Raw genomic sequence first — 26,944 nt, 5'->3', positions numbered from 1 at the left:
GCCAAGTAAAGTCCCCCTCCACCACAGAAGGTAACATTCATCATCCTTTTAGGTTCTGTGAGTTGAGGGACCATTACATCAATCAGTATGTTCTAAACATGACCTCCGAGCATAGGTACTCATGAGCCCTCTGAGAGGCTGAGTCTGGGGAGGGTTAGAGAGTGGCCAGGGGCTGACACAGTCTCATGGAGGTGATAAGAGGTTGCCGGTAACTTCTGGAGCTCAGCTGAGTAGTGCCAAGGGCACATGCGGGTTGGGAAGGTTATAGGGATTGACACAGCTGAAGTCTGAGAGTCACCTGCATGGGTGACACTTTATGAGTGTACCATCACGTAACCTTGGGGGGGGGTCACAAAGAGAATCAAGAGACGAGACAAAAAAGGCAATTGAGTCCCCATCCTGGGACCTTAAGGAATGGATTGGAGAGCCCAGATTTTGATTCCCTGGAAGGACATGAGGCCAATTCTTCTATGTCCAGAAGTTTCAGAGCAAGCCCAGCCAGGCTGGAAGCCAGCATGACCATGCCAAGTGGCCATCTGTTGTGTGGCTTTTCCTGGGGAAATGTGACTGTCTGGTCATCCCAGATAGCATTCTGGTGACATACAGAAGAAAAAATTGCCCCCTAAGTCTGGCTTGATGGATGAGTGAGTTTATTGAGGCTACTTTCAGGAGCATGGGTGAATTAAAGACAACTGCATCACTAAAAGTCCCACCTCAACATGGGTAACGAAACACAAATGCTGAGGCCCCCTGCCCACCTTGTAGGCAGTAACACTGAAGGGGTTCTACTCTATAGCCATGGTTTGTTGTCTGCATGACCTCAGGGATAGACCCTGCAAGTCTTAGCATTTCCTGAGCCTCCCAAATGTTAGGAGCCTTTCTCTTCCCTCCAGGAGAGGACATTGGAAATACTTGTGCCATAACCCCTAAATCACCTGATAAACTGAGATTTTTGTAACTTGCACTGGCCTGCAGATGGGGGCACAGGGTCATACCCAGCTGGCCCCTCCCATGAGGTGGGGAAAGCAGCTCTGCAGTCTGCCAGACTGGGTTTGAGTCTCCCATGATGGCTATGAGACCTTGGGCTACTCATCAAACCTCTCTGGACTCAGTTTTCTAACATAGGAGACTGAGATGGGCACAGTTAAGACCTGCATAGATGTCTCATAGAGCTTCATAGGCTAAGGTAGGCAGAAGAAGTGTAGAAGTAAGCGGGCTTGGTGTGATGTTAGGGTCCGTGCCATAGGAAGCACTCCAGGGAACAAAGAAACAAACAAACAAAAAGCTTAGCATTTTGGATACTAATAATTGTGTGTCTGGGGAGCCCTACTTAATCTGACTTCTCAGCCAAAGTAGAGGGGCCTGGAACCAGGACCATCAGGAGCACAAGCATGAGAGGTTGGCGTAGGACGCCTATAAAGGCACCAGCCACCACAGCAAAGAGTATGAGCTAATGCAGCCTTATCTGAGGGCCACCCCAAGTGAATCCTGCGCTCATCTTCACGGGGACCGGAGACTCCCCCTCCCACTTCCCACCTCCCACTGAGAGCTAAGTATCAGAAAGCAGACAGACCTTTCCTTCCCTCCATTCAGCAAGGGAGACGATGCCTGGGCAGCCTGCTTTTTCTCCTCACCACCTTGGTTTTTCGGGTTTGCAGGAGACTCAAGTGGCAATAGGCTGGCAAGTTACCATGATGCATCGCTGTTAATTCAGAAACAAATAACTGCCAACACGTTCATTATAAGACACAGCCTTCCCTTCTTCCTGGAAAATGTGGTTCCTAAGGGTTTGGGAACTGGAATGCATCTTAGTAATATAACAAAAATCCTTCCTTTCATAGAAGAGAGAGAGGAAGGATCTCCTCAGCCTAGCTAATCATAGAGGAGTCAGGTCCCTGCCTGACAATGACAAGTATTGCTCTCCACAGCAGAAAGTGCCTGTATTCTCTAAATTTATTCAGTAAGTGACTCCAATGCTAGGATCTGATGTCAGAGCCTAGAAAGGTTATGCTGGACCGGGCATACCTGTTGGAAGCCCAAATTCTACCTTGTGGGCGGAGTTGTGTGTGACAGGGCCTCCAGAAGGAGATTCTGCTACATGAAAATTAAGGATTCAAGGATCCCACAATTCTCAGAGAATATGGGCCAGCCCTCAGCCGGTCGATGGCGTGTAAGATGCTGAGCAGACTGTGAATGTGTGTGAGGGGCTTTGGTGCTTCCATTAGCCTTGAGTGTGGTCAGATGGGCATGCAGCATCTCCGTCAAGTCTTGGGATGTGAGCGGTGGAGTAGTCCTCCCACAAGACCAGCCTTCAACTGCCCGAGCTAACAAGGAATATGTGTCTGTCTGTGTGCCCTCTAGGAACATCCCCAGGCTCCAAGATGGCCTTGCAGAGTTCCTTTACTTGTTGGAATGGAACAGTTCTCCAGCTTGGGCAAGCCTGTGACTTCCATCATGACTGCACCCAAGGAGAAGATGAGGGCCAGTTATGCAGTAAGTTGATGAGGATGGGGATGCAGTTCTGATCCTACTCAGTCCTAACCACTCATGCCTGTAGCCCTCTCTTATCCCATAACCCCATGCATGCAAGAATCAGTGGCCTTCCTGACACCCAGTGGCTCCCCTGGCAACACAATTCCTAGAATATAGAGCTAAGATATTAGGTCTAGAAACAACACAGTCCTCCATGCTCTGTGGTCACAAATAAGGGACTGCAGAGATGCTCAGGGGTTAAGAGCCCTTGCCTCAGTTAGAAAAGACTGTGATTCAGTTCCCAATACCCACACTGGATGGCTTACTACTTCCTGTAACTCCAGTTCCTAGGGATCTGATATTCTCTTCCTACCTCTGTGGCCACTTGCGTGTGCATGATACACATGCAGACAAACATGCATAAGAATGTGCATATTTTAAAAAATGCAATATTTTAAGTTTTGCTGCCAGCATCCTCGGGTCCAGAGGAAATGAGCAGGATGAGGCCCAGCCCGGTGGTGTGACATTAGAAGTCTTTATGCCCACACTGCCCTCACTTCCCAAGCCTTACTCTTCCTCCCCATCTTCTGTGCACCCCAACAGCAGCCATATCAAACCACTTTGTGTCTCCATGGCACTGCCCTGGCTTTGCTTGAGTGGTCACCCCTGCCTAGAACACACTTCTTTTCTTGAGTCTCAGCTATTCTTTGAAGAGTCTCCTCAACAGTCCATTCTTGTAGGAACCCTCCTCTCACCATCTCCATTGAGTGCAGTTGGTTCTTCAATCTTTGTACCCTTCCTACTCAACCAAGGGTGTCCACTCATAATCACTTCCAAAACTTGTCATCAGTGGCTTTTTGTGATACAGGTCACACACCACATGACTCACTAATTTAAAGTGTACACTTCACTTCTTTAATATAGTTTCAGAGTTGTACAGCCATTACCATGGTTGAATTTTAAAATGTTTTACAAGCACATAAAAGAAAGACCTTGCAATCTCTGCATTTTCCTCCCATCCTTCTGCCACAAGCCCTAACCATTAATCTTTCTGTTTCTATAGATGCAACTCCCTTGCTGATTAATTTATTCAATTAGCTTAGTATTTTTTATATTCATCCACAGCATAGCATATGCCAATCCTGCATTTTTTTAATTGCAGAATATTGTTTCATTCTAGGACTATACTACAATTTTTCCATCTATTCATTAATTCATAGCCATTGTGTTGTTTCTAGTTTGGCTTTATTGTTTGTAAATAATACTGCCATGAATAGCCACATATCAGTTTGTGCACAGATAAGTATTCAATTCTTTCAGCATAGACCTAGAATAAAATTCCTGGTTCATACAGTAACTCTACATGTAAGGTATTGAGCAAGTGTCAAAATACCTTTGAAAGTAGCTATATCATTTTACAAACCAAGCAGTAATATATACATATTCTGTTTTCTCTTTACTTTGCTAACACTTGATATTTTCTGCCTTTTTCATTTTAACCATCCTAACATATTTGTATCAATTATGTGTTATGGAAGTAGTTTCCAGGTCTCACTTCCTCTCTGTGGGAAAATGGGCCTGGTATTCTTTTCAGTGCCAGTATCTCTCTTGGTTCCTGGCATGGGATAAGTGCTCACTGACTAGTGACTGAAATGAATTGGGTGAGTTGGAAAACTTGAGCACCATAAAGAGAAACAAATCGTTGTGGTCACACTGCTATCTAGGCGGGGCAGTGTAGACTTCCCACCAATGACTGATCCACTTGAACATGATGTTCTCAGCAGCAGAGCTCAGTTTTTGCCAGGGAAACCACAAACACAGAGCACCTGCAGGGAGCTAGAAAATGTGCCGAATCCTAGGGCACAGGCAAACTACAAGGATTTAATCTCCAGAAAGGTGAAAGCCCACAGCTGGTTTAGAGAATGAAGCAGTGAGTGACCCTTCAAAACTTGGGAAGTGGGGGAGGCAGTCATGCCTGGGATGCAGTGGGGACCAGACCAGGGGCTCAAACACATACCACAGACACCACTGACCTCTAAGGAATTCTGCTAAGTAGCTTTAAAGACTGAACAATGGTCCACCCAAGTCATCTAGACCCCATGGACGTTAAGAGGGTTTTATACACATTCATTTATATCCATTTTTCAATGTCAAAAAAATCTTATTTTTGTAGAAAGACTTCAAGTGAATTGTCCCAAGGATAATGGAGTCATGATAGGTTTTGATGGTTTGCAACAGGGTTTTGGTATCCAAGCTGGTGTTCAACTTGCTTTGTAGCCAAGGCCTAAACTACTATGCCCAGGTCTATAGGGGAGAGGGGGCTGGACTTCATGCATTTTAAATAAACATTCTGCCAACTGAGCCATATCCCCAGTCCCCGTGGTGTGTTTTCATATAAAACGCCGTGAAGAGTTTTATATGAAACCAAACTCACAAGCCGTGCAGGTAGATTACAGACCCACTTTGTTTACCCGCACATTCTTTGTTCCCAGTTTTTCCTCAGCATTCTCACAGCAAAATGTGCCCTGGGCAGCAGTCTGTACACATTCGTTTATTTATTTGTGCCTGCCGCATTTCCAGCAGTGCTTCTAAGCTCTGTAATTTTGCAAATGCCTCTTAAAAGTTTTTTGATACTCACTTCCCAGCTGGGACATAGGTTAGGCAGGCCATGCCCTGATTTACAATAGGGAAAATTGTAGGCAGGGAGAAGGTAATTGATTTGTTCAGGGTCGCACAGCATGTCGGGAACAGAGCTGTGATTAGAGCTCAGAGACCTCTGGATCTAGCTCATTACTGTGGCTTGGGGCATCTCCCTCTTCTCCTCAGCTTGTCATTGTGGATTTCTGGAAGCAGCTCTCAGCTTCAGGACACCCAGGCTTGGGCACCAAGGTCAGGAGCATGAGGCTCAGTGGCCTTTTCAGCCATGTTTGAAAAGCTGCTCTGACCAGCTGTCAGAGGGACAGCTCTATCCTGGAGAACACTTATGTGGGCTGCTAAGAAGAAAGGCTTAATTCAAAAAGAGTAGTAGTCTGATCTTTGCACCAGCTCTTGGCAAAGTTCTTAGCAGATATCCTTCCTCCTTCTTCCGGCCCTACTCTTTCTGGCACTTGTGCTGTCCCCGCCCCCGCCCCCGTAACATCGTTGATGCTGGAAGCCATCACCATGACAGTAAGAGCAACCGACAGGAGCGTCTGCTCCACGCCAGGTACTCTCTCCCAAGATGAACCTATTTCATTGGCCTTGGAGAGCAGAAGGCTGAAGCAATCATCCAAGATTGAGCAGGGGTTCAGCCTCAGTCTGACTGCAGAGCTCACCTCCTGTTCTGGAACACAGCAGGCCACACCCACCGGCTACTGAGAACTCCTTGAACAAAGAAGGCTGAGAAGAACCAGAGAGGTCCAGGGTGCTGCCACCACCTTTCTGTCATGCAAGAGGGCTCTTAATTTTCTTATCTGTGACGTAACTCATGTCCATGCCCCTGCTTTTTGGATTAAAAACATCACCAAATCCAAGGGAGGCCTCCCAGGTGTGTAGCCTCAGTGGAGAGTGTCTGCTAATGCCCCAGCCTTAATGACATGTGGCTCTCCGGAAAGGAGCCAGGAGTCTCTGCTTCACACCTCTCACTAACTCACTAGCTATGCAGGTAGATCACTGCCCTTCACCTTCCAGGGACCCAACAGTCTCATCTGTTTTCTGGGTATATGCTTCCTTCCAGGAAAAAAAAAAAAAGTTTTTTTTAAGTTTATTTCTTTATTGTAAAATAAAACATTCTGGTTGTAAAATACTTGGAAGATCCAGGAAAATGCACAGGAGAAAATACTATTGCCCATAATCCTCCCTCTCAGACATTCCGAGATAACCATAATATTTTGATGTATTTCTTCTAGCAGTTTTCCCCATGACTCCATATTTTCAAGGGAATGTATAACACATATTTATCAAAAATGTTAACAGAGTTGTCATAAGGGAAGAGAAAGAAGTAGTGTCATTTGGCCTGCCATTTACACTTGGCAGCTTCCGCAGCTGTGGCTGGGGTCACGTCCCTGTGACTCTACCCATTTGTCTCTCTTAGAGTGGAATCAGGTGTCATAATTGCCAAATGTGGTGGAATTGATTGAACCTCCCCCTCCCCCAGCACAACTCCATTTGCCATCCAGCCGATGAGAAGCCTGGCCACAGCCCAAGAAGGGAGGACTCTGAGGGAATGACACTACTCCAATGTGAGGTAGCCAGGGATTCCCTGGAGAGCTACCTAAAAGGCAGATTCTAAGCAGCAGGCTGGGGCGTATGGAGGGGAGCCCTAAGAGTCCGTGATGATAATTTCACAGGCCACAGAGGGGTACCTGGTCCCTGGAGCCCATTTCAGTGGCAAGAAGTTAAGAATTAACCTGTTTCCTTTCCTCCGGCAAATAGATATTAAAGTCCTGCAGTGGGCTGTGTACCCAGCAGGTGCCTGGGCTGAGTGAGAAGAGGTGAGAATCAATCGAAGGCTCAGGCAACATTAATAGACTCCGCCTATGGGCCATCCTAGCCTCAGCGACCACTTCCTGGCTTCAGCCTAATCCATCAGGGGTCATTGTTTTGATGCACACCCATACCAGCTCTCTCCAGAGTGCCTTTCTCATAGAGCACACTGTCCCAGCGTGCTTAGAAAAGATGGACATCTTCTGGGACTTCCTCCCTTCAAGGTTTAACTGCCACATAAACCTGCCACTGACCTGCCTTGTTGTCTTGCCTGCCTCCTCTCCCTTCATTCAGACAAAAACAGATAGGACTCCCTCTCCAAGCAGTCCAGGAGGCCCTTCCTGAAAGATAGGGAGGATCTGGCTGCTTGGTCCCCTCCCCCAGGGACTTACCCTGGTGTGGGTGTAATGACACTGAGCAATGCCACTGCCACGCTGTTTAAAGTTCTGCACAACTCTGCTCACAGTTGTCCCCAGCCCCATCCTTTATCCTAGCCTGAAACCAACCCGTCAAATAGAAACTAATGTTCCCTCCACTTTACAAAAGGGAAGCCTGAGGGTTCCGAGAAAGGAAGTGACTCACCTAAGGGAACCCCACAGAAAGGAAGGGCTGGGTCTCGAGCCCCTAGGTTTGCAAACCAGCACTACTGTGCTGCCTGCGCCTGGAAGGGTTGGGGGCGTGGTTTTCTCAGCTCTTGCTCTGCCCTGGCTCCTCCCACCAGCCTATCCCCTTCGGCTGATCCCTGGTTAAGCACCCAGGTAAAAGACTTTCCTAGAAGGTCACTTCTAGATGCCAGTTGTTTTCTGTGCGAGAAGCGGATATGGGATCCCTTGAGGGTGGAAGTAAAAAATAAAACAGAAAGATTTCCTTAGCTTTTGGATTTTTAATCAGAAGAACACGCAGGGCTTTGGGGGGAAATGATTTCTTCAGGGGGGTATAAATGGGAAGAGATGCTTAGAGTCAGTGACAGGCTGTTTTAATTTATAATTCTGCCTCTGTGTGAAATGCACAGAGAATCGGGGGGAAATGAGTAATAATTCACTACGGTGCTGTCACAGCCAGGAAGCACGAGGGCCCTCATGCACCCGCTGCTGCCAAGAAGGCTGAGACAAGAGGAAGGACATGCAGAGCGGTGGGTCTTAGAGATCTCCTCTCCCAAGTGGAGATAGGAACCTGCTGCTTCCACGTAGCTAGGCCTGGAGCTGCTGGCTGCTGTCAAAATAGCCTAAAACAGCCCACCAGCTCTCCTGGCTGAGAACCGGCCTAGAGCCATTCTCAAAGGAAGCTGGAGGAAGTGAGTTCTCGTTCTGCCCCTTTCTGGGGAACCCTGGGATATATAGCACACAGAAAACTGCTATTAAAAGAAAGGCTCCTGCCCGACCCCCAACCCCCACACACACAACTTGCTGCTGAGGATCATGGGGCCTCCTGCTGCAAAGGATCATGGGCCCTCTTGCTGCTGAGGATCTTGTGCCTCCTTGCTCCTAAGGATCATGAACCCCCTTGCTGCTGAACCTTTAGGTGATATAGAGGCCACTGTAAGCAGGATTGTTTAAACAGGGTTACCCAGGTGATATTACAGGAATGAAACATCCCCAAAGGTCAGCGCTTAGGCCAGCATCAACAGCTCTTGTCCAGTGAACACTGAGGAAGGAGAGGCCTCAGCTCCACAGGCACCCAGGCTGGCTGAGGCTCACTGAAAACAAGAGCTCGCTAGTCACTGCAGCAAAGGAAGGGACACTGAAGGTTAACAAGAGCCACGTGAGACACTGCCAACCTCCACTCCTCTAGCAAATCGCCCAGGACTCAGTGATTTTTTGGTTTTACTTCACTGCAAGCAAAATGGGGCCAGTGGAAAGTTTTGAACAATGTATGTCTATGCAGAACAGGAGTGATCTTAGGGATTCAAACCAACCACCCTAGGTTAGGACTCCCTCTGCCACCACCACACTCTTGTCATTACAGACTAGTGCCACCTAACTACACATGCCCTCTCTTGGACAATTCCTTATTGGATCAGCATTAAGAGAACAGAACTAAAAAGTGGACAATATGGTTTCTAGCCCCAGTGGGATGACTGTTGGCTATTTGGGTGTGTTAAGCATTTCTGAGCCTCTCCTTTGTCATATACAGGACTGAGTTGTGAAACTATTATTACCATTTCACTTTACACAAAGGTTCAGAGAATCACTAACCAACAGACAGTCACACACACAAATGGCAGCACAGCAGAAGGGGAAGGCCACTCTTCTCACCATTGATGAGGATAATTTGGTCATCCCTGGCTAATTTGGCTTGGTGTTTGCCATTGGTGTATTGGTAATGATGGTACTCTGTGATCTCTCCACAGGAAAACTTCCTGCTGGTTTTTACTGTAACTTTGAGGATGGCTTCTGCGGCTGGACCCAAGGCCTACTCTCACCCCATATGCCTCGGTGGCAAGTGAGGACCCTAAAGGATGCCCATTCCCAGGACCACCAAGGTACTGCTCTCTTCCTTTCTCCCTGATGTCCACCTTAGTTTCTCTCTGGACAGACAAAAAGGTAGGGTCGTGCACACCAAGGCATCTCCTTCCACACAGTATTCCATTCAAAGCCTACCTGGGATGCTCACACCCAATCTCCTCTTCATCCCTTCTTAAGATCTGGAATTATTGAACATGTCCAAGCTCAATATCATGTTTTGTTATTTATATATGGAGCTTTGATGAGGGATTATCTGAAAATCAGCAGCAATAATCCTAATAAAATGGCTCTTTTATTCTGTGTTGAAGTCCTACCAAGGTTCAGGCATATAATTCATTGGGAAATAGAGAAAGCCATAGCCCCCTTTATGCCTGGAAAGACTGAGGCACAGGAAGGCCTCACATCATTGTCTGGGCTGTGCTCTCAATTGGCTTATTTCCTGTGACCCCGGCCCTTAGCCATCTCCCACTCCCACCATCTTCAACTAGCAACAGCTGTCTTCCTTTCCTTGGAGTCTCTCTCACCACTATCTCTGATCAGTGTTAGATAGTCATGGGCATTCTTATCCAATGCTGACACCAGATGGCTGACACCAACTCAAGGACACCAGCTGGAGGGGTTGGAAACAGAGAGGGTCAGCAAAGACAGCATAGTCCCCAGAGTCAGGCTGTAGAGAGCTTGGGCCTCACCCCAGCCATGATTCAGTCTTGCTTTGTTTGTCCCTGGTAACTATGCAGAAATGAGCTCGGGTGTCTACCTCTAGGAAGGATGGGGCTGGAGGAGAGGTTCTGTCTCCATGCCTCATCCTCTGCATTTGTCCTCTCTAGGTGGAACTCAACACACCCTCACCAAACCTCCCCCCCTTTCCAGGCAAAAATTACATTTCCTATGGGTTATTTTAAGAAGTACCAGTAATGAAGAGTGTGTGAAGGGATGCTGTCCAGATCCACTGTGATGGAACCCAGAGCCCACACAGCTCTGTTTTCCATCTTCAGACCTAGCTAATGCCGAGAGGATTGACTTTGGGCCAGGACACTTCTACAGTGACCCTGTCACACTGCCCCAAGAGTGGAGTTCCACAGAGGCCTCTTACCAGATGGGAAAGGCCCAGGAGCTCCTGATTCTTCTCCTACCCTCATTACTTCACATCACTACCTTAGCTGCCTATCTGCAGAAGGATCCAAGAAGGGACCCACATCCAGACAAGTCCCTCATATCTGATAGCATCCCCTGTGGCATGATAGCAAATAATTACCCAGTCATGGTGTAATGATGTAATGTGAGGGCCATGGTGACATGGCCCTCACCACCTCCATGGTTGGTAGTAAACCCCATTGTCTTAATAGTTCTAAATCTCAAACCATGTGTCTTTGACCCCAGGAAATGAGCCCAAGAATTGACCCCATAAATTCTATTCATGGGCCATGATTTTTTTTAATAACTATTAGGCTCTAATCTCACATGACTGATTCATCTTTGTCCATCTGTCCAACCCAACTCTTGTCTTGAGCTTTCTGGTATCTCTAACCTCTAACTTTGCTCTGGCCCCACCCATGTTCACTACTTGGTAGCAATTTAATATCAAACTCTACTGTGAGATGGAGGAAGGTAGAAATAAAGGACTAGAGTCATGTTTGGGGCTTTGTGAACCCCTAAAGAGATGAGAACTCCCATCTCCGTAGCACTGACTGTCTTCAAAATGCTCTGTGGTTCCTAGAGGGTTAAAGAATTTTCTTCCCTCCCAAAATGATTGGCAGCTCATCATCTCCCAGATTTTCAGGCCAAGTGACACTGTGGAAAAACAAGAAATTAGTCTCCCTGGGAAGGGCTTGGCCCACAGGATGGCCTGGGCTCTGGAGCAGGGTAAAGAGAGTGAAGGTCCTGAGACTCCTGGAAGACAAGTGCTGCCGTGACTACCTGTGAGGTGGGGTCAGGGGAGTCCAGCCTGCCTCAGGGCTGCTCCTAGCTGAAGCTGCTGACCTTGAGAATTTAGAGATGCATGGTGCTGGGACCTCCTAGGCAGTTTGAAATGAAGAACTTAGCATGAGCCAGGGTTTGTTGACGATCACCAGTTGGCTTCCTTATCCACCGTAGACAAGAAACCGGCATCCTCAAAGATGTGCTTGGTCTAAATCAGAACTCTGCATGGCTCACTAGCTGCTCCCCTCAGTGCCTCCAGATAATACATCTGTGACTCTTTTCCTCCCTCCCCAGGTCATGCCTTGTTGCTCAGCACCACTGACGTCCTCACTTCTGAAAGCACAACAGTGACCAGTGCTACATTTCCGGCACCAATGAAGAACTCTCCCTGTGAGGCAAGTGTCTGGATTCCTCTAGGCCCCTGACTTCCTCCCCACCCCACCCCCACCCCCGGTCACTTTCAGGTGAATCAAAACAGATTAAGAAAGTTGCCTGGATAGCTGGACTGGTCATGTTCTTCTGGGAAGACAGGAGAAATGTTTTTGCTGTGCTTCATACACAGAACATCCACCCACATGGGTGAAGCTCCATCAGCAGAAAGGCTTACCTTAAATACCCATACTCAGCTACACCAAGTATCTTGCAGTAGGACCTTGATTTAAGCAAACCTGGCAAAACATTTCTTATAATAGGTGTAATAGAGAAGAGTAATAGAATTTAAAATCTTTTTTTTTTCAAAATATCAAGCTCTTATAATACACTTTGAACACTGGAAAGCATCAAAAATTTTATTTACATAATTTCACTAAGACATCAATAGCACTCAGTAAGGTACAGCAAAGCCACTACCCAAGTGACTCCTAAAGCTGTTGTCTCTTGAGTGTAAGGCCTTTAGGTCTGGTGACATGTTCTTTAACATATGGGTCATATTCCCCAGAGACCAAGAAATACACGTAAGACTCCTCCACACATACAATAGCATGGTGTACTCTTGACCAATGACCTGAATCTGAGACAAGACTCCATTCTGACTGACTGTATGATTCCTCTGTCTGGGCAGCTAACAGACAGACCTCTTAGGGCGTAAGTTTCCTTACCTGGAATGTGGAGACAGTATTATTTGTATCTAGCCTAGCAAAAAGAGCTAAGGACTGAAAAGCTGAGTTCGTGTAAGTGGCTGAGGACACCAGGGGGAGCAAAGTGGATGCTCTAGTAACAGCGCTACAGCAGTGCCTGGAAAGCCCTGGGCTAAGGAGAAGAGGGTTCCTGACAGGTCTCAAACGCAGAAGACCGGCCATACCTAGGGGAGTTTGCACACGCCGTGGCTCCTCCAACTTCATCTTGCACACAACGGAGAGCCAGCCCAGGGCCTAGATTCAGCCAGTCCTCTTTTTGTGGGAATCCACAGAAGAAGCTCCTGCCTGGCTTAGTTTGAGCTCTGCACCCTCTAGGTAGTTTGTTTTCTCCCAAGTAGTAGACATTCTAAAGCTGACCAGTTTTGCATCCTCTCTTTCAGCTAGTAGAAATCCTGGGAGGGAAGAAGGCTTTAGCAGAAGTACATAAGACTCCCCTTGCTAAGGCACCAAATTCAAACCCCCCCTCATGACTTTTGTGAAATAAAAGCCAACCATCAAACAAAGAATTGAAGAGGCATACAAATGATTTTTCAATCAAATGAATGGCTAAATTAAAGCAGCGACTCCCCACCCCCTTAGTAAGCAAACAAGTGTGATTTTGTAGCTACCTGACTTCGCAAATATGCATTTGACCTATCTTTCTTACCTTCTCTCTATCTGTCTCATCTCATCAAGCGTTGTGTATCTCTCAGCCACCTTAACTTCTTTTTGGAAGAAGTCTGGGCAGAAATAAATAGATTCATTAAGACAAATTGTATTTGAGAAGCCACAGTCTCTGGTGCAGATGGCGGAATTACAGTCATTGGTGAGATGCCTCAGAGCGGGTACATAGAAGAGAAGGCTCCTTGTGAGGAAACCTGAATGAAGACAGATGGTGGGCCCACCTGAGAGGACAGGAGGCTCCTTAGGAGCATTTGGTCTTTAAATTTATGCTTTGCTGGGTTTAATATGAGCCTAATTTCAGTGGAAGAAATGTCAAAGCAAAGCGCTATTTTCCTAATACTCTGTCAGTCCTATAACCTTTGAGGTGATCAATAGCTGAGACAGGTGTTTTCCTTGACTTTCTTTTTCCTCCAGTTGGATTTGCTCTAGGCTGTTTCTGTTATTTCCTGCCCTTTTCCAGAGCTTGGCTGAGCAGGCACAATGGAAGGAAAGGAGCGGGTTCCCCCACCACGATAACATCATTCATGTTTGTGTACATTTATACCACCACGACTTTCACAACCAGCTTTTCAGACTATTGATCATCGAAGGCTGATGGGCGCTCGATGTTAAGAACATTGTGCTGCCGTTGGGGGTCGGGGGCAGGGTAAATAAATAACCAAAATAAAAATGCATGTGTCCAGGTTTATAACCTCTGTCACTCACTATATCCAAATACTCAGTGCAGAAGGTAGGAAGTGGGTTTGTTTCTTCCAGGGTAATTGGCCTGCAACAGCAGGGGCACCAGTGACTGTTACATTTCTGTGCAAGGCGGTGAGGTTGACTCGGGTCTCTGAACCTCTCGATTCCTAAAAATGGCTTCCCAAGATTAAGAGGGCTGGGTGCAGGGAGATGGGTGCTAGTTAGGGGTGTGAGTGATGTCCCCTGGAGGGTCAGACCCACGGGGCGGATACCCTGGTTGACCTGGACTTCAGGATTTACTCCTAGCCTAGACTTTGGCCTGCCAAAGCTAATGTATGGAGAATGCCTGAAAACGTGGGCCCAAAAACAGTGCACATTCACCCGTACACTCCCACCGGGAGCCGAGGCCCTCTGATGAATTTCCATCCAAATCTAGGAATGAACTGGCTAGGAAGTTTATGTTTCTCCTCCTGTATTCTCTCGGAACATGGACAAATGGGGTTTCTTGGGCTCCACGTTTGACTTCCTGAAAGATAACGCTGTGGCTGGGTCTCTGCATCTTCAGTCTCTGTCCTTGCTGATTTGGGTTCCTGGCACTGGATTTTGAGACTTATTGGCTATTGCGCCTGCCAATCAGTGGTGAACACAGTCCATCCTGAGTGCGTGCAGAGCCTCCCCCAATACCTGCCAGCCCAAACCAGGAAACGCACCTTGCCATTTAGAAACATGAGTCAAAAGTGAAGTCAAAAACGGTGGCGTAGAAACAGAGTTGGGGGAGACAAAGGGGCCGGAAAAGAATACGGAACCAGACCAAATGACCACCAACAATGAAGACAAGGCCAGCAGGGGCCTTGTGACAAATTAACTTCTAGAACATGAAGCCTTCCAGCTCCATGTCCTCGCTCCAGCTACCTGCAGCCAAGACTGCTCGTTTCTCCTGCCCAACCTCTACCGCAGGCCTCACCTCCTCCTGCTCTCTGCGCAGCCGCACATGAAGCATGAATATTTGGAGACCCCTGCCTAGCCCGGCCACAAACAGAGAGAGCACTGTGACTTTTTTCGGTCCCCCTTCCCTGCCACAAGCTATTCTCCACAGGAAACTAGGGGGCTCGCTTACAATACATTCTGATTTTTATTCTATTTTTATTTTTATTTCACTGAGCTCCTGTTCAAATAATTAAAGTTGCCACGGGGGAGGGAAGCCTCGCCGTGGCTTTCATGTGCTTGCGCGCTGTCAGGCATGCTCCAGTCTGACTTGGCTTTGAGACACTCCGATGCGTCGAGCCTTGCAGCTGCTGCTAAAACAGAGAGGGACAGAAGAGGGGCAGGGGCTGTCCCACCCCTCCTCCTGCCTTTCACACGTCCTGGAAGCCTGTCTCAACAAGCCCTGTGAGGTTTGAAATTCTGTTTTATTTGAATAGCCTGCCAGTGACTAGAATATTTTAAGTCACGGTCTTGAGCCGGAGAAAGGCCTGGAGCGGAAAGGAGTAGTCTTCTCTCATTTCTTTCCACCCTAAAACATGGCAGCCTTTTTTTCTTTTGTTTATGAGCTGCGGGAATATGAAGGACCCAGCAAGATGGTGTGATGCGCCAGGTTTTGTGACGGTCAGCTCCCAGCTGCTGGTTTGCTGACCTTGCCAGAACTGCATCTCTTACATCCGTGTTCACTTGAGTATGTGTGTACACGCGCACACACATTCACACACGTGCACATACACACAAGTGCGCGTGCACACACACACACAGAGAAAGAGAGAGATGCACAATGATATCCTGGAACACAACCAGACCTTCCCACCCTGAGGTCAGCCCAAGGGAAGAAAAAAATAATAACTTTAATTCACTGCTAGGGCAGCTGAGCTCAGGCACGTTAGGTGTGGAGTTCTGCAATGCCTGTGTAGGCTCTTTGCCCTAAAGGGAAGGGGACCCACACTCTGTGTCATTCAGACTAGCAAATGTGACCTTGACAGATTTAGGAGAGAAGACTGGCAGGGGAATTTCCTTCTGCCATGCTTCAAGCCCTGCCCACAAACCTCTGAGCATGATATGCTCTGAGAATCGGCAGTGCAGACTGAACTCGTTCAAAGCTGCCCCACCTCCTCCTGCAAGCAGGCAAGGAAACACAGGAACTCTCAGGATGCCTGTGATTCCTGTTTCTCAAACTTAATGACTTTCTCCTATGGAAAAGCAAAGGGAAAGAGGCTAGCAGGAACAGAAGAAGCTTGAGGTGGAGGGTTCCGCTTCCTTAGCCCCTGCTGACAGGATAGGGCAGGGCAGGGCAGTGCACAGAAAGAGCTGAAAGCTAATAAAGACCACTACAAAGAGTGGGTTCTACACCCACCAACGTCAGGGCCTTCTCCACCCTCGATCTAGGTTAGAGGACATCCTCGTTTGCCCCAGAAAGAAACGTACCTCAGCCCCAAAGCAACTCGTGCAAGTCAAGACCACAGCCAGACCTTCTGGCTCCAAGCAGCACCCTCTTCTCTCACACACTCCTCCTTAGCTTAGAGCAGTGGTTCTCAACCTGTGGCTCACGACCCCCTTGACAGACTTCTCTCTCCAAAAAATTACATTACATTACAATTCTTAACAGTAGCAGAATTACACTTATGAAGTAGCAACAAAAATAATTTCATAGATGGGGGTCACCACAACATGAGGAACTAGATGAAAGGCTTGCAGCATTAGGAGGGTTGAGAAGCACTGCGTGCCAGGGATCTGATAGGAGTCCCCGTATGTCTGGATAGGACACACCCGCCTGTTCAGCGCTCTCCCCCACACACACCAGAGAGGGATTCTTACTTGTGGAGGCAGAAGGAGTATCACTCCATATGTAACCAGGACATTACTTCTCCCTCATGGGATCCGTACGCTATCTGTCCCTTCCATGTGCCAGCCTGTCCTTGGCCACAAGTGTCTAGCCAGCGTCAGCTGACAGTTAGGAGAGCAGCTGTTTCTCAGCCTCCGGGACTTGATGCTGAGTGAGGCTGCCATGCCAGAGCCAGGACGCTTTCCACAAAGAAGACAGCTCTGCCCTTCTTCCTCCTCCACTTGCCCTTTCTCCTCTGCGATGGACTGAAAAGCTGATAGGTGAGGGGACAAGCCAGCCCCTAGCAGGGTCAACCTGAGCCAGCCTCTGTGCTGTGCACCCAACCAGTACAGCACAAATGCTTCATGGTTGAGAGAGAACTCCCCTTAGTAAGCAGCTAGGGACCAGCACTGTCTAGAAGGGAGGCCAGCGTGATGGTACCATCTCTCTCTCCCCACCCCTACCGAGCACAGGTCCTTTCAGTCTGGTACCGTAGGATCAAGATATCTCCTGGAGCAGATACCCTGTGAGTATCCGGTCGCATCTTATTTGATGCTAGGCTACTCACCTCAGGAGGAAGTTGTTCCACAGCCAGGCTTCAGTCTTTGCCTCAATTAGGAACAAACCCATGGGGTCTGGCAAGGGGTTGTTTTCACAGTCACTTGCTGTTTTCTGAGTATGCGGTATCTCTGGGGACAGCTATTTGGAAAATACCTTCCACCTGCCCTGGTACCAGGTCAGGAGCTCGTGCCTGGGTATATGACATCCATCTGGATTGTCCAGTCTCTGTCCAGGAGAATACGATTTGGAGCTCATCAGGAAACATAAGGTCTCTCTGGCTCCTACAGGGCGATGCAGTCATCTGGAACAAGTCAGAGCCACATGGACCTTCTGGTAGCTGCCTTTCCTTTCCCCATAGCCCAACGGCCATAATATCGCCCATGGCCAGAGGAATCCAGCTGGCTATGTATAGAGCAGCACACCCAGGGATGGAGACACTAATCTCAGAAAGTCTTCAGTGGGGCCTGAACAAGTGCTTCTTTGCCTTACGAAGGAGGGAGAGGAGACTAGAGCAGTGCAGGAGGTACTTCCCAAAGGGCTTTTCTGAAGGCCCATGGTATGTGTCTAAGATATGCAGCCCTTCTTTAGGTTTCGATAGCAACTATCCCATATGACTATAAAGGCATCGCTACAGTAAGAGTCCACTGTACATCAAGGACAGCAGAGCTACTCCCTCTGCCTGCAACAGCCCTGGGAGTGAATGAATCTCCTCTGTTCTATAGATGAGGAGGGAGGATGGGGCTGTGGGCTTGACCACTTAGACTGCTCAGCTCACAGACATCCACTGGGAGGAGAGGGGGGAGAGCCAGTGAGTAGCAAAGCAGGAATGCTGTGGCTTGGAGTCAGCAGTGTGGAGCCAGCAAGCACTGATTCTAACCCTACTTGGTGGCCAGCCTCACAGGAGACCCCAAGACTCTCTCTAGAGTGCTTATTTCATAGAAAAGTTAAGGTAAAAAAAAAAAAAAAGGTGCTTTCAATAGGAAGTGTTCCGGGCTTTGGGTTTCTAAGGCATCACTCATCTACATGACCCTAAAAAGAAGCCAAATGTCTTAATTAGAACCTCCCCCCTCCCCGAGACCCTCATTCTTTGCACCTTAACAGAAAGAAAGAAGCTCTTCCTTGGTCTGGGGCTAGGGGAAGGGGACTCTTAGTGTGTGAACATTACCTCAGGGTGTGTTTTTTAGAAGATGGGTTCCCCAGTTCCCAGCTGGCTCCTATGCTCAGCTTCATCACCTCATTATCAAGACAGATTTGTGAGGAAGTGCAGACCCCATTTACTGATGCAGAAACTGGGGCTTAGAGGGTTGGATGGCTTGGTCAAGGTCAGTCTGCTGTTGAGTGGCATAAGCCAGGTCAGTGCAGAGCCAAATCTCTAAACACTCCAAAGTTGCCAAACTCAACCTAGGTCACTCGAGTTTAAATCCCACCCCTACCCCACTAAGGACCCATCTGACCTCTGGCAAGTCACACCTCCAAATTGGGGATAAAAATACCTGTTTTTACTGGCTGTGTGAGGCTGTTGCTGGCATCAGAAGGAAACATGAAAATTCTGTAATCTTCACAATGCTTAATGAATGGCGGCAATTATTGTTGTTATCCCTCTTCTCAGATGCAAAAAAAATAATAATAACTGCTAGAACACATTTCGGGTTCTTATTTCTCCTCTCAGGCAATCAGCAATTCAAACGCAGGTTGCAAGAATTGTCTAACTAGCAATAGTTCGAGGAGAACATGCGGAATAAAACCACTTCATCAATAATTAATTAATTAATTAATTAATTACATAGCCCCTCAAGGATAAGGGGCTAGAGAAAAGCCTCTTCCCTGTGTCTTAGAGATCCAAGAAATAAAGGCCTACTGAGACTTGAGCCAAAGTAATTCTTACCTCAGCACATAGAGCTCCGAAACTGGAGACTAGCATTTTGTCACCCTTCACATTGTGATGTGGTGAGCTCTGCCAGGATACATGCTAATTGGCTGAAGTAATCAACAGCCATTACAATTACATTTGGACATAATTAATCTAATACCTTTGAGCCATTCAAACTTAATCCCTCCCCCATTACATGATGAAATTGAGGCACAGGAAGAATTACTGCCGAGGCCCAGGGGTGTGGGTGAAAATTTCCTTGGCCCATAGCAGACTTGGGTCCAATTCAAAAGCAGTGTCAATCACAGATGCTCATAGCTCCTAGTGGAAAACCTGAGCTGTGTGTGGCCCATCTCCAGAAGACCAGTCTGGTAAAACACGGACTTCCTAACTTTTGCGGGTTACATGCCTGGAGGACCCTGGGTCTGTGCAGACATGCACACATTTCCTGAGCCCTCTCTTCCCAACAGCTGTCTGTGAAGGTGGGAGAAATGCTTTCACCTGAGCTCAGCCCTGCTCCCCTAGAGGAGGATTACAAATCTATCACCCAACATTGTCTCTAAGATTCAGAGAAACTGAGGCACAGGAGGGGCCATTTGCCAGAAATCACACCATTATATTTAGGGGGAAAAAAAGATTGTCTATTTTTTTTTCTTTCTTTAAGAATGGAAGGAGAATTCTTTAAAGAACCTAGAAGGGCGAAAGTAAAATCTCCAACACAGAATCTTCTGTCTGCCCTAATCTGATCATGTGTGCATGGGCATCTGCATGTTATACCCCTAACATGGATTTCCTAACACTTACCAAATATCTTTGTCAAGCTGGGGAAGGGGCTCATGGAATCTAATTAAATCCCTGCAGGGAAAGAGTAGCACTAACTTACCCCATTTATGATGGATGCTGAGGCCCTGAGACATTCTGTAATAAGTGAAGGGCAGATCACTGTTTCTGATCTAGAGCCCCTGCTCTGCCACTGGGCTGCTGGGTTATATCACATGCTCTGTCAGAGTGTCTAGCCTGTCGCCCTGGCTCCCTTACAAAGCCCACAGTTCAGCTGCCAGCACTGACCCTTTCTGAGGGGGGGGGGGAGACACCTGTTGTTCCTACTTTCCAATGCCAGCAGAATCCTGCCTCTGCCTTTTTAAAGATAATATTTATTGGTTTTTCTGATTGTGAACGCATTCTGTGCTCATTTTGGAGCATTAGAGAAATACAATGAAGGATGAATGAGATGAGTAAAGTTGCCCTCAATCCTACCCACAAAAGACAACCCCAGGTACCAGGCTGGCATGCGTCCTTCCAGAGAGAGAAACGAAGACCTGGACACAGAGACAGTTAACGGGCTGTATAAATGTTGGATCTCCTCTTTTTGCTTATTTTTGATGTCCACATATCAGTATTATTCCTCATAAGCTTCATTTTAATAGTTGTATAAGTTAACTATTTTATAGTTTTTGTCCTTGTTATCAAAATTCATAGATGATCATTGCAAAAAAAAATGGAGGAGAAATAGAAACTAGAAACCCAATAAGAAGAAAAAATATTTGTGGCTACATAACCTTAGTATTCAGGGATCCCTGGTTATTGATTTTTATGTGCAATCTACATGTTTTACAAAGTAGCCTATGAATTTCAATGGCTGGAGTGGTCCCTGATAATGTTTTCAAGAAGGATTCTGGTCTTTAAGCCTCCTAAGTAACCAAGCATCCAGTGTTCCTTAAGCAACTATAATTGCAAGTACTTGCCAACATCATATTCTATTTGCCAACTATCAAAAAAGAATCTACATCTGGATAGCCTCTTGCTGTGTCGTGTTGATTTTTAATTAAGCTATTTATAGCTGAAAGAGTTGGTGTTTCTTTTCTCCAGGTGAATTAGAAGATGGAGAACAAAAATATCGGATTTTTCCATGAGTCAATATTCTCAGCTCAAGTTAATGAGATGCTGCACTGAATTCAAGGAACTCTTAAGATTATAGGTTCATAGCCAGAATCATTTCTGGTGCTTCAGGTCAGAAAGGAGCCTTGAACACCGTGTTAGTTGCTTTTCTCTCTGCTGTGACAGAAAAATGTTAAGGGAGAATGTGTGTCAGCTTGCAGTGTCAGGATGACGAAGGGGTGGTCATTCATAACGGTAGGAGAGGCTCTTGTCATTTGCAGAGATAGTGAGAACATGAGACATCTTGCTCACATTTCTGTGGGTTGGGAAGCAGAGAGCTCAGGTCAGAAGCAGAGCCAACCCGGAACCCTCAAGCTCAGCCTCTACTGTCCTACCCCTGCTAGCTACAATCGATGTCTAGAAGATTCTCCTAGCTTCCCAAATGACGCCACCATCTGGGGACCCAGAACCTGAACACTTGAGCCTGTGGGGAGACATCTCACATTCACACTCTGACAGCCTGCGCCCAGTGCATTTGCGAGTGACCCTTATAACAAACAACTACAGTCTTGGTCATCAAGGTTGCCAAGCGACCCCTGATGCAGGAAGCATCTGGGATACTTGTTCATGCTTGAATCAAGTTCATCTTTCTACAGCTTTGTCTAGTAAAATGTGCTTCTCTGTACTTCTATGAAACACATACTTGGAGCATCTGTCCTTGATTCGGGCTCTAATTGTGGAACTCCCACTGCCCTTCAGTAATTTGAAAAACTATAAAAATCCCTTCCCCAAGAGGTGAGGGTGCTGCAGGCAGCACGGACAAGATTTGCTGCCATTGAATCTTTCCGCCGAAATTCTGCTATGAATTTTTTCTCTTACGGGTTCAAGAGATTGTTCTGAAACAGACACGGGTATGCATAGCAAACTCAGGGCACATCCTAGACATAAAATTGCAGTAATTACCTCTGGAGGAGAAAAGGGCCATGAGAGAAATAATAGCATTAGGCCTAGCCACAATGCTGTGCCTGCTCTACATACAGGACTTTAATTAATAAAATGACAAACACTGGTACCACATAATTGGAAAGTCTATCAGGCCTCACTGAGAGGCAGGGGGAAAAAGGCCCTTGTGAAAGAGCCAGCTGGAGCCAGGAGATATAATTGCTGGTGGCATGCTCTTGGTGGTATCTCTTTTCACTTGTCTCACTTGCTGTCTGCATGCAAAAGAGTTTATTAGTCAGAAGCCTGCCATTTATAACCTGTAACTAGTAGGAAACATCCAGAAGGATTTAAAAAAAAAAACTTATTGTTACAGACTTAAACAAGGGTTATCTTTTTTATAAATGTATATTTGTATAAGATTGTGTGTACTTGTGTAAATACATACACATATCCACTAACTGGCTGGCAGGGACAATGGTAACACATGGCTTAAAATACACTATCTCCCTAATTCCTCCAATCTGAGAGTCCTCAGATAACATCTTGTTAACATACAGATTCTGATTCAGCTGAGCCGGGTTAGGATGGGAGGCCCTGTATTTGTAGATAGTTCCCAGGGGATGCCACGGCTGTTGGGCTGCAGACCATGATCATGAAGCAAGGATCTAGAGTCTTCAATAAGCCCCTAACGCTTTAAGGATCACCACAACATGCTGCACAGGCCTCGAATGTTGTATGGTAGAAAGAGCGCACACAGGCCGTGTGGAGCCCCGACCTGTAGCATTTGAGTTGAGCGTCCGTGGGTGACTGACTTCACCTCTCTATACCTCAACATACCCCGTATCTGTTTCAGAACAATCTCTTGCACTCATGAGAGAAACAAAAAACAACTTTGTTTCTGAAAAATGAGTGCACAGAGGCCGAGCTCATGCTGCTGTGACAGATAACCTAAGAAAAACAACAGAAAGGACAAAGGATTCCTGGGCTGGTGATTTCAGCCTATTGTCAGCTGGCTCCATTGCGTGTAGGTAGATCCACAGCAAGATGAGAACAGCATGGAAGAAGGGCATGGTGGGGAACGCCATGGCTCACTCCATGGCAGCCAGGAAGGAAGAGTTGAAATAGGAAGGGTCTAGGACAAGATGTTCTGTTCAAGGCACCCCCCATCCCACCCCAGTGATCCACTTTCTCTAATCAGGCCCCACCTCCTACTTCCCATCAGCTCCCAACCAGGCCATCACACATGAATAATCCCTTCATAAAGTCAAGGCCCATATTAAGTCACCCCCAAAGGTTATGCCTACTAATTGAGAAGCAAGCCTTCAACACACGGGACTTTTCATGTTCAAAGCACAACAGTAAAGCCTACATGGGTGGGGATTGTGGGTATAAAAAGAAGACAGCACGTGGGAAAGTGCTAATGCAGTTTCCTGGCATTCAACGTTGATCAGAAAATGACTCCATACCCCATAGGACACCCAGATAGAAACAAGTGTTAAGACTGTCTTCTAAGATTGAATTCCAGTAACACTGGAAACTTGCTGTCAAGACCAAGCTGGGTACACTTGGCTTGGAGATTCTTCGTTGAGTGTCATGCAAGGAACTCTTTAGAGCTAGGTAAGGGAAATGGAAATCCAAAGGAAGAACTTGAGCCTACACCCAGCTTTAGGAACCATAGTGGTTTTAGACACAAGCAACTAAATGGGATTGTTAGGAGTCTTGATATTAAGTCCTCCAGTTCTTTGCCTTGGTGGGCTGAGGAGATGATGAAGTTGGTAAAGTACTCCCCTTACCTGCATGAAGACCTGAGTTTGAGCCCCCGGAATCCCTGTTTAAGAACAGGCCTGGTGCGGCATTCTGCACTTGCGATCCCCTCCATAAGAGGTGGAGACAGGCAGGGATCCCTGTGGGTGACTGGCTAGCCAGTGAGCCTACTTTGTGAGTTCCAGGCCAGCGAAAGACTCTGGCTCAAAATGAATACAAAAAATAATAAAAAATAAAAACAAAACTCCTGGTGGGCCACACCTAATAGACCACACTTGAGGCTGTCTTCTAGCCCCAACACACAGCCTCTCCCATGAACAAATGTGCACCTGTACATGCACAAACACACATACACACATGCACAAAAAAATGAAGTTGCTAAGAATCTTAGTCCACAGGTCCAAGAGGAGAGGAGTCTGGCTCGGGCTACTCCTGCTCAACCTCAGCCTTGGGAACTCTCGCTCCCTGAGTTGTCCTCAGTGTCACCTGAGAGCATCATGTGGCATCCCAGGAAGGCCTCTGCTGAAGGCCGTGTCCTCCTCCTATGGGAGAGTCACCTCACTCTGCTTCAGTAACTGTGGGCACATTTAAAGCTATTCATTAGTGACTGAGAATTGCTTCTAACTCCAAGACCAAGATAGAAATGGAAGTCACCACCTTCTGGAGCTAGGTGGGACTTCTGATGGAGGGAGAGGGACAAGAGCTCATGCATAAAACCTTCAACTCAAATTTGTCCTTCCTGTGAGAAGTGTAGGGATAAAGATGGAGCAGAGATTGAGGGAATGGTAAACTAATGACTAGGCCAACTTGAGGCCCACCCCATGAGAGAGAGCCAGCCCCTGACACTATTAATGATACTCGGCCATGCTTGCAGACAGGAGCCTAGCATAACTGTCTTCTGAGAGGCTTTATCCAGCAGCTAATGGAAACAGATGCAGAGACCCACAGCCAAACAATAGGTGGAGCTCTTTGAGTTCTATGGAAAAGTGGGAGGAAGGATTGAGGGAGCTGGAGAGGTCAAAGACACCACGAGACCTACAGAGTCAACCAGCCTGAACCCACAGGAGACTGAACCACCAACCAAAGAGCGTGCATGGGCCATATCTAGACCACCTACACATATATAGCAAATGTGCAAATTGGTCATCATGTGGTCCCCCTAACATGTGAGTCCCCTAACAATTGGAGTAGAGGCTGTCTCTGACTCTGTTACCTGCCACTGTATCCCTTGCCCCTAGCTGGGCTACCTTGTCTTCCTTCAGTGGGAGAGGATACGCTTAGTCCTGCTGTGAATTTATGTGCCATGGTGGGTTGGTACCCATGAGGGCCTCCCTGTTTCTGAGGGGAAGGAGACAGGGCTAGGGGTAGGGAGTGGGAGGTGGGACTGAAATGAGAGGAGGAAGGGGTCTGCTATCAGGCTGTAAAGTGATTAAATTAATGAATGAAATAATACCCCTCACTGAGGGAGCCAGGCTACTTCTTGCTCTATTGTGATCCTCTCCCCCCAGTGGTCTCAACCCGGCTGCACTTCAGAATCACCTGGAGGGACTTTAAAGCCTACTGCTACCCAGAACTTCCAATGAGAATCTTCTGCAGTGGAGCCCAGACACTGGCAGTTCAGAAAACTCCATAGGTGTTCCCAGTTTGCAGGCCAGGTTGAAAATAACGGATCTCATGTTCCATTCATGGCATCACATTCTCTCTCTCTCCTCTCAGCCTCCCTTAGTCTCCATAACAACCTTTGAAGCTAGGCAGGGTAGGTACAGCAATGATTACAACAAAGTGGGGGCTCAGAGGGAGTGAGCGGGACTTTGAGATCGCACAGTTAATGTGCCCGCATTTCAGAGGACAGACTCTTAGCTCACCCATAGTCCTCAAGCCAGGAAACTAGAGTGGTTCAAAGAGCCGCTGAGAGACTCTGTACGATGCAAAGGGCAGTTGCTCCCAGTGCATTCTGGAAAGATAGTGAATGGGTCATAATAACACCGGGGCAGAGCAGGGGAGGCTGTCCTGTCACTCGGTTCCTCTCTGCTCTCAGATTCTGATTCGGGAGGTGTGCAGCCAGCCCTTTTTAGCAAGTTCCAGGTTATCCCAGAGTCTGGTATGAGGGTCAGACTCTGGAAAGAAAAACAACGGCTGGCTCAGAGGCAAAATCTGGAGGTCACAGGGGGGTGACTGCAGTTAAGAATCGGACCTAGGAGTCAGATATTGGGGTGTGCACCCTTAATCCTGGCACTCAGGAGGCAGGTAGGTGGATCTCTGAGTTTGAGGCCAGCCTGGTCTACAGAGCAAAGCCTGCATCTTGAGGAAGTGCCTCTGAATCGACACATCTCCACACTGACTCAGAGATCAGGGAATACTGAATGGTGCCAAACACATTTACTAATTGTGTACTGTCTCCCTGTTTTCAGTCTTATTCTAAGATTTCTTCATCTATTTCTAAGAAACAGACACTACTGAAATATATCCCTTAGGTTGCATATTGACTCTTAGGTGCTTTCTGTTATAAACGTAAGTGGTACCGTTACAAGGTGAAAGCAAAGTTTATCTGATTGTTTGTTTTAATTCTATTTACCAAGAGCTCTTAACAGTCGAGACAAATGGCTTTGGTGACTGAAACCTTAGTAATGTCAAGGGTCTTACTTTGTCTTGCATCTCTTATATGGACTGTCAAGTGGTTTTTCAGCACACTCATAGTTAATTACATGGTTTTAATCTGACTTAGATTTATATCCCAATATGAGGACTGGGAAGTATTGCTTGGAGTGAACCATGAAGTAGGTCCACAGTAAACATTTGTGAATGCATAGATGACTACCTCAGAGTCTGAAACCAAGAGTCTGATGGACCTCCTCAGGAGGACTACGGGTGCTTTAAGCTTTAAGCTAGTTCATGTGTGATCTCCCTCCTAACCTTCCTCCATTTTCCCTTTCCTCCCTTTCCTCCCCTTCCCTTTCATCTTCTCTCTCTTGTTTCCTCTATCACTCTTCTATCTTCTCTAGCTTGTCTCTCTCTCTCCCTCTCCAACCCTGACTGAACTAAAACATATTACCAGAAGATGGAGAAACCTCTTGTATCTATCTCTGCCCCATGCACGTGACTCAGCCTGGGTGCTCCATCAGTAATCTCTGAGTAGAAAGCACGTTGATTTCCTTAGATCACAGAGGACTATGACTGCCTTGATTTTTCTAGTGCAGACTAAGAAACCATTGAAAGCTGTTGAGCTGAGTCACAGGTGGCAGTGGAAATGTGATGTTCACAGGAGGTTTCAGAAAGGAGCAGGAGGGGATGGGGTGTTTCAGGGGCTGTGGATGTGCTT

At 47.1% G+C, this 26,944-nt stretch overlaps 1 protein-coding gene across 1 annotated transcript in view; it reads left to right on the top strand.

Moving 5' to 3' along the window:
* The window catches only part of Alk (ALK receptor tyrosine kinase), a 700,602-nt gene that overhangs the window by 570,840 nt on the left and 102,818 nt on the right, over positions 1-26,944 (top strand). The window contains exons 6-8 of the mRNA XM_055627271.1: positions 2,362-2,493; positions 9,287-9,418; positions 11,616-11,716. Of these exons, the coding sequence (XP_055483246.1) occupies positions 2,362-2,493; positions 9,287-9,418; positions 11,616-11,716 (365 nt within the window). The remainder of the gene's footprint in view (positions 1-2,361; positions 2,494-9,286; positions 9,419-11,615; positions 11,717-26,944) is intronic.

The sequence above is a fragment of the Psammomys obesus genome, unplaced genomic scaffold (genome assembly GCF_907164565.1).
Source record: "Psammomys obesus unplaced genomic scaffold, mPsaObe1.curated_primary_1811, whole genome shotgun sequence".
Taxonomy (NCBI): domain Eukaryota; kingdom Metazoa; phylum Chordata; class Mammalia; order Rodentia; family Muridae; genus Psammomys; species Psammomys obesus.
The sequence above is the reverse complement of the archived record's forward strand: the minus strand, read 5'-3'. Positions and strand labels throughout refer to the sequence as shown.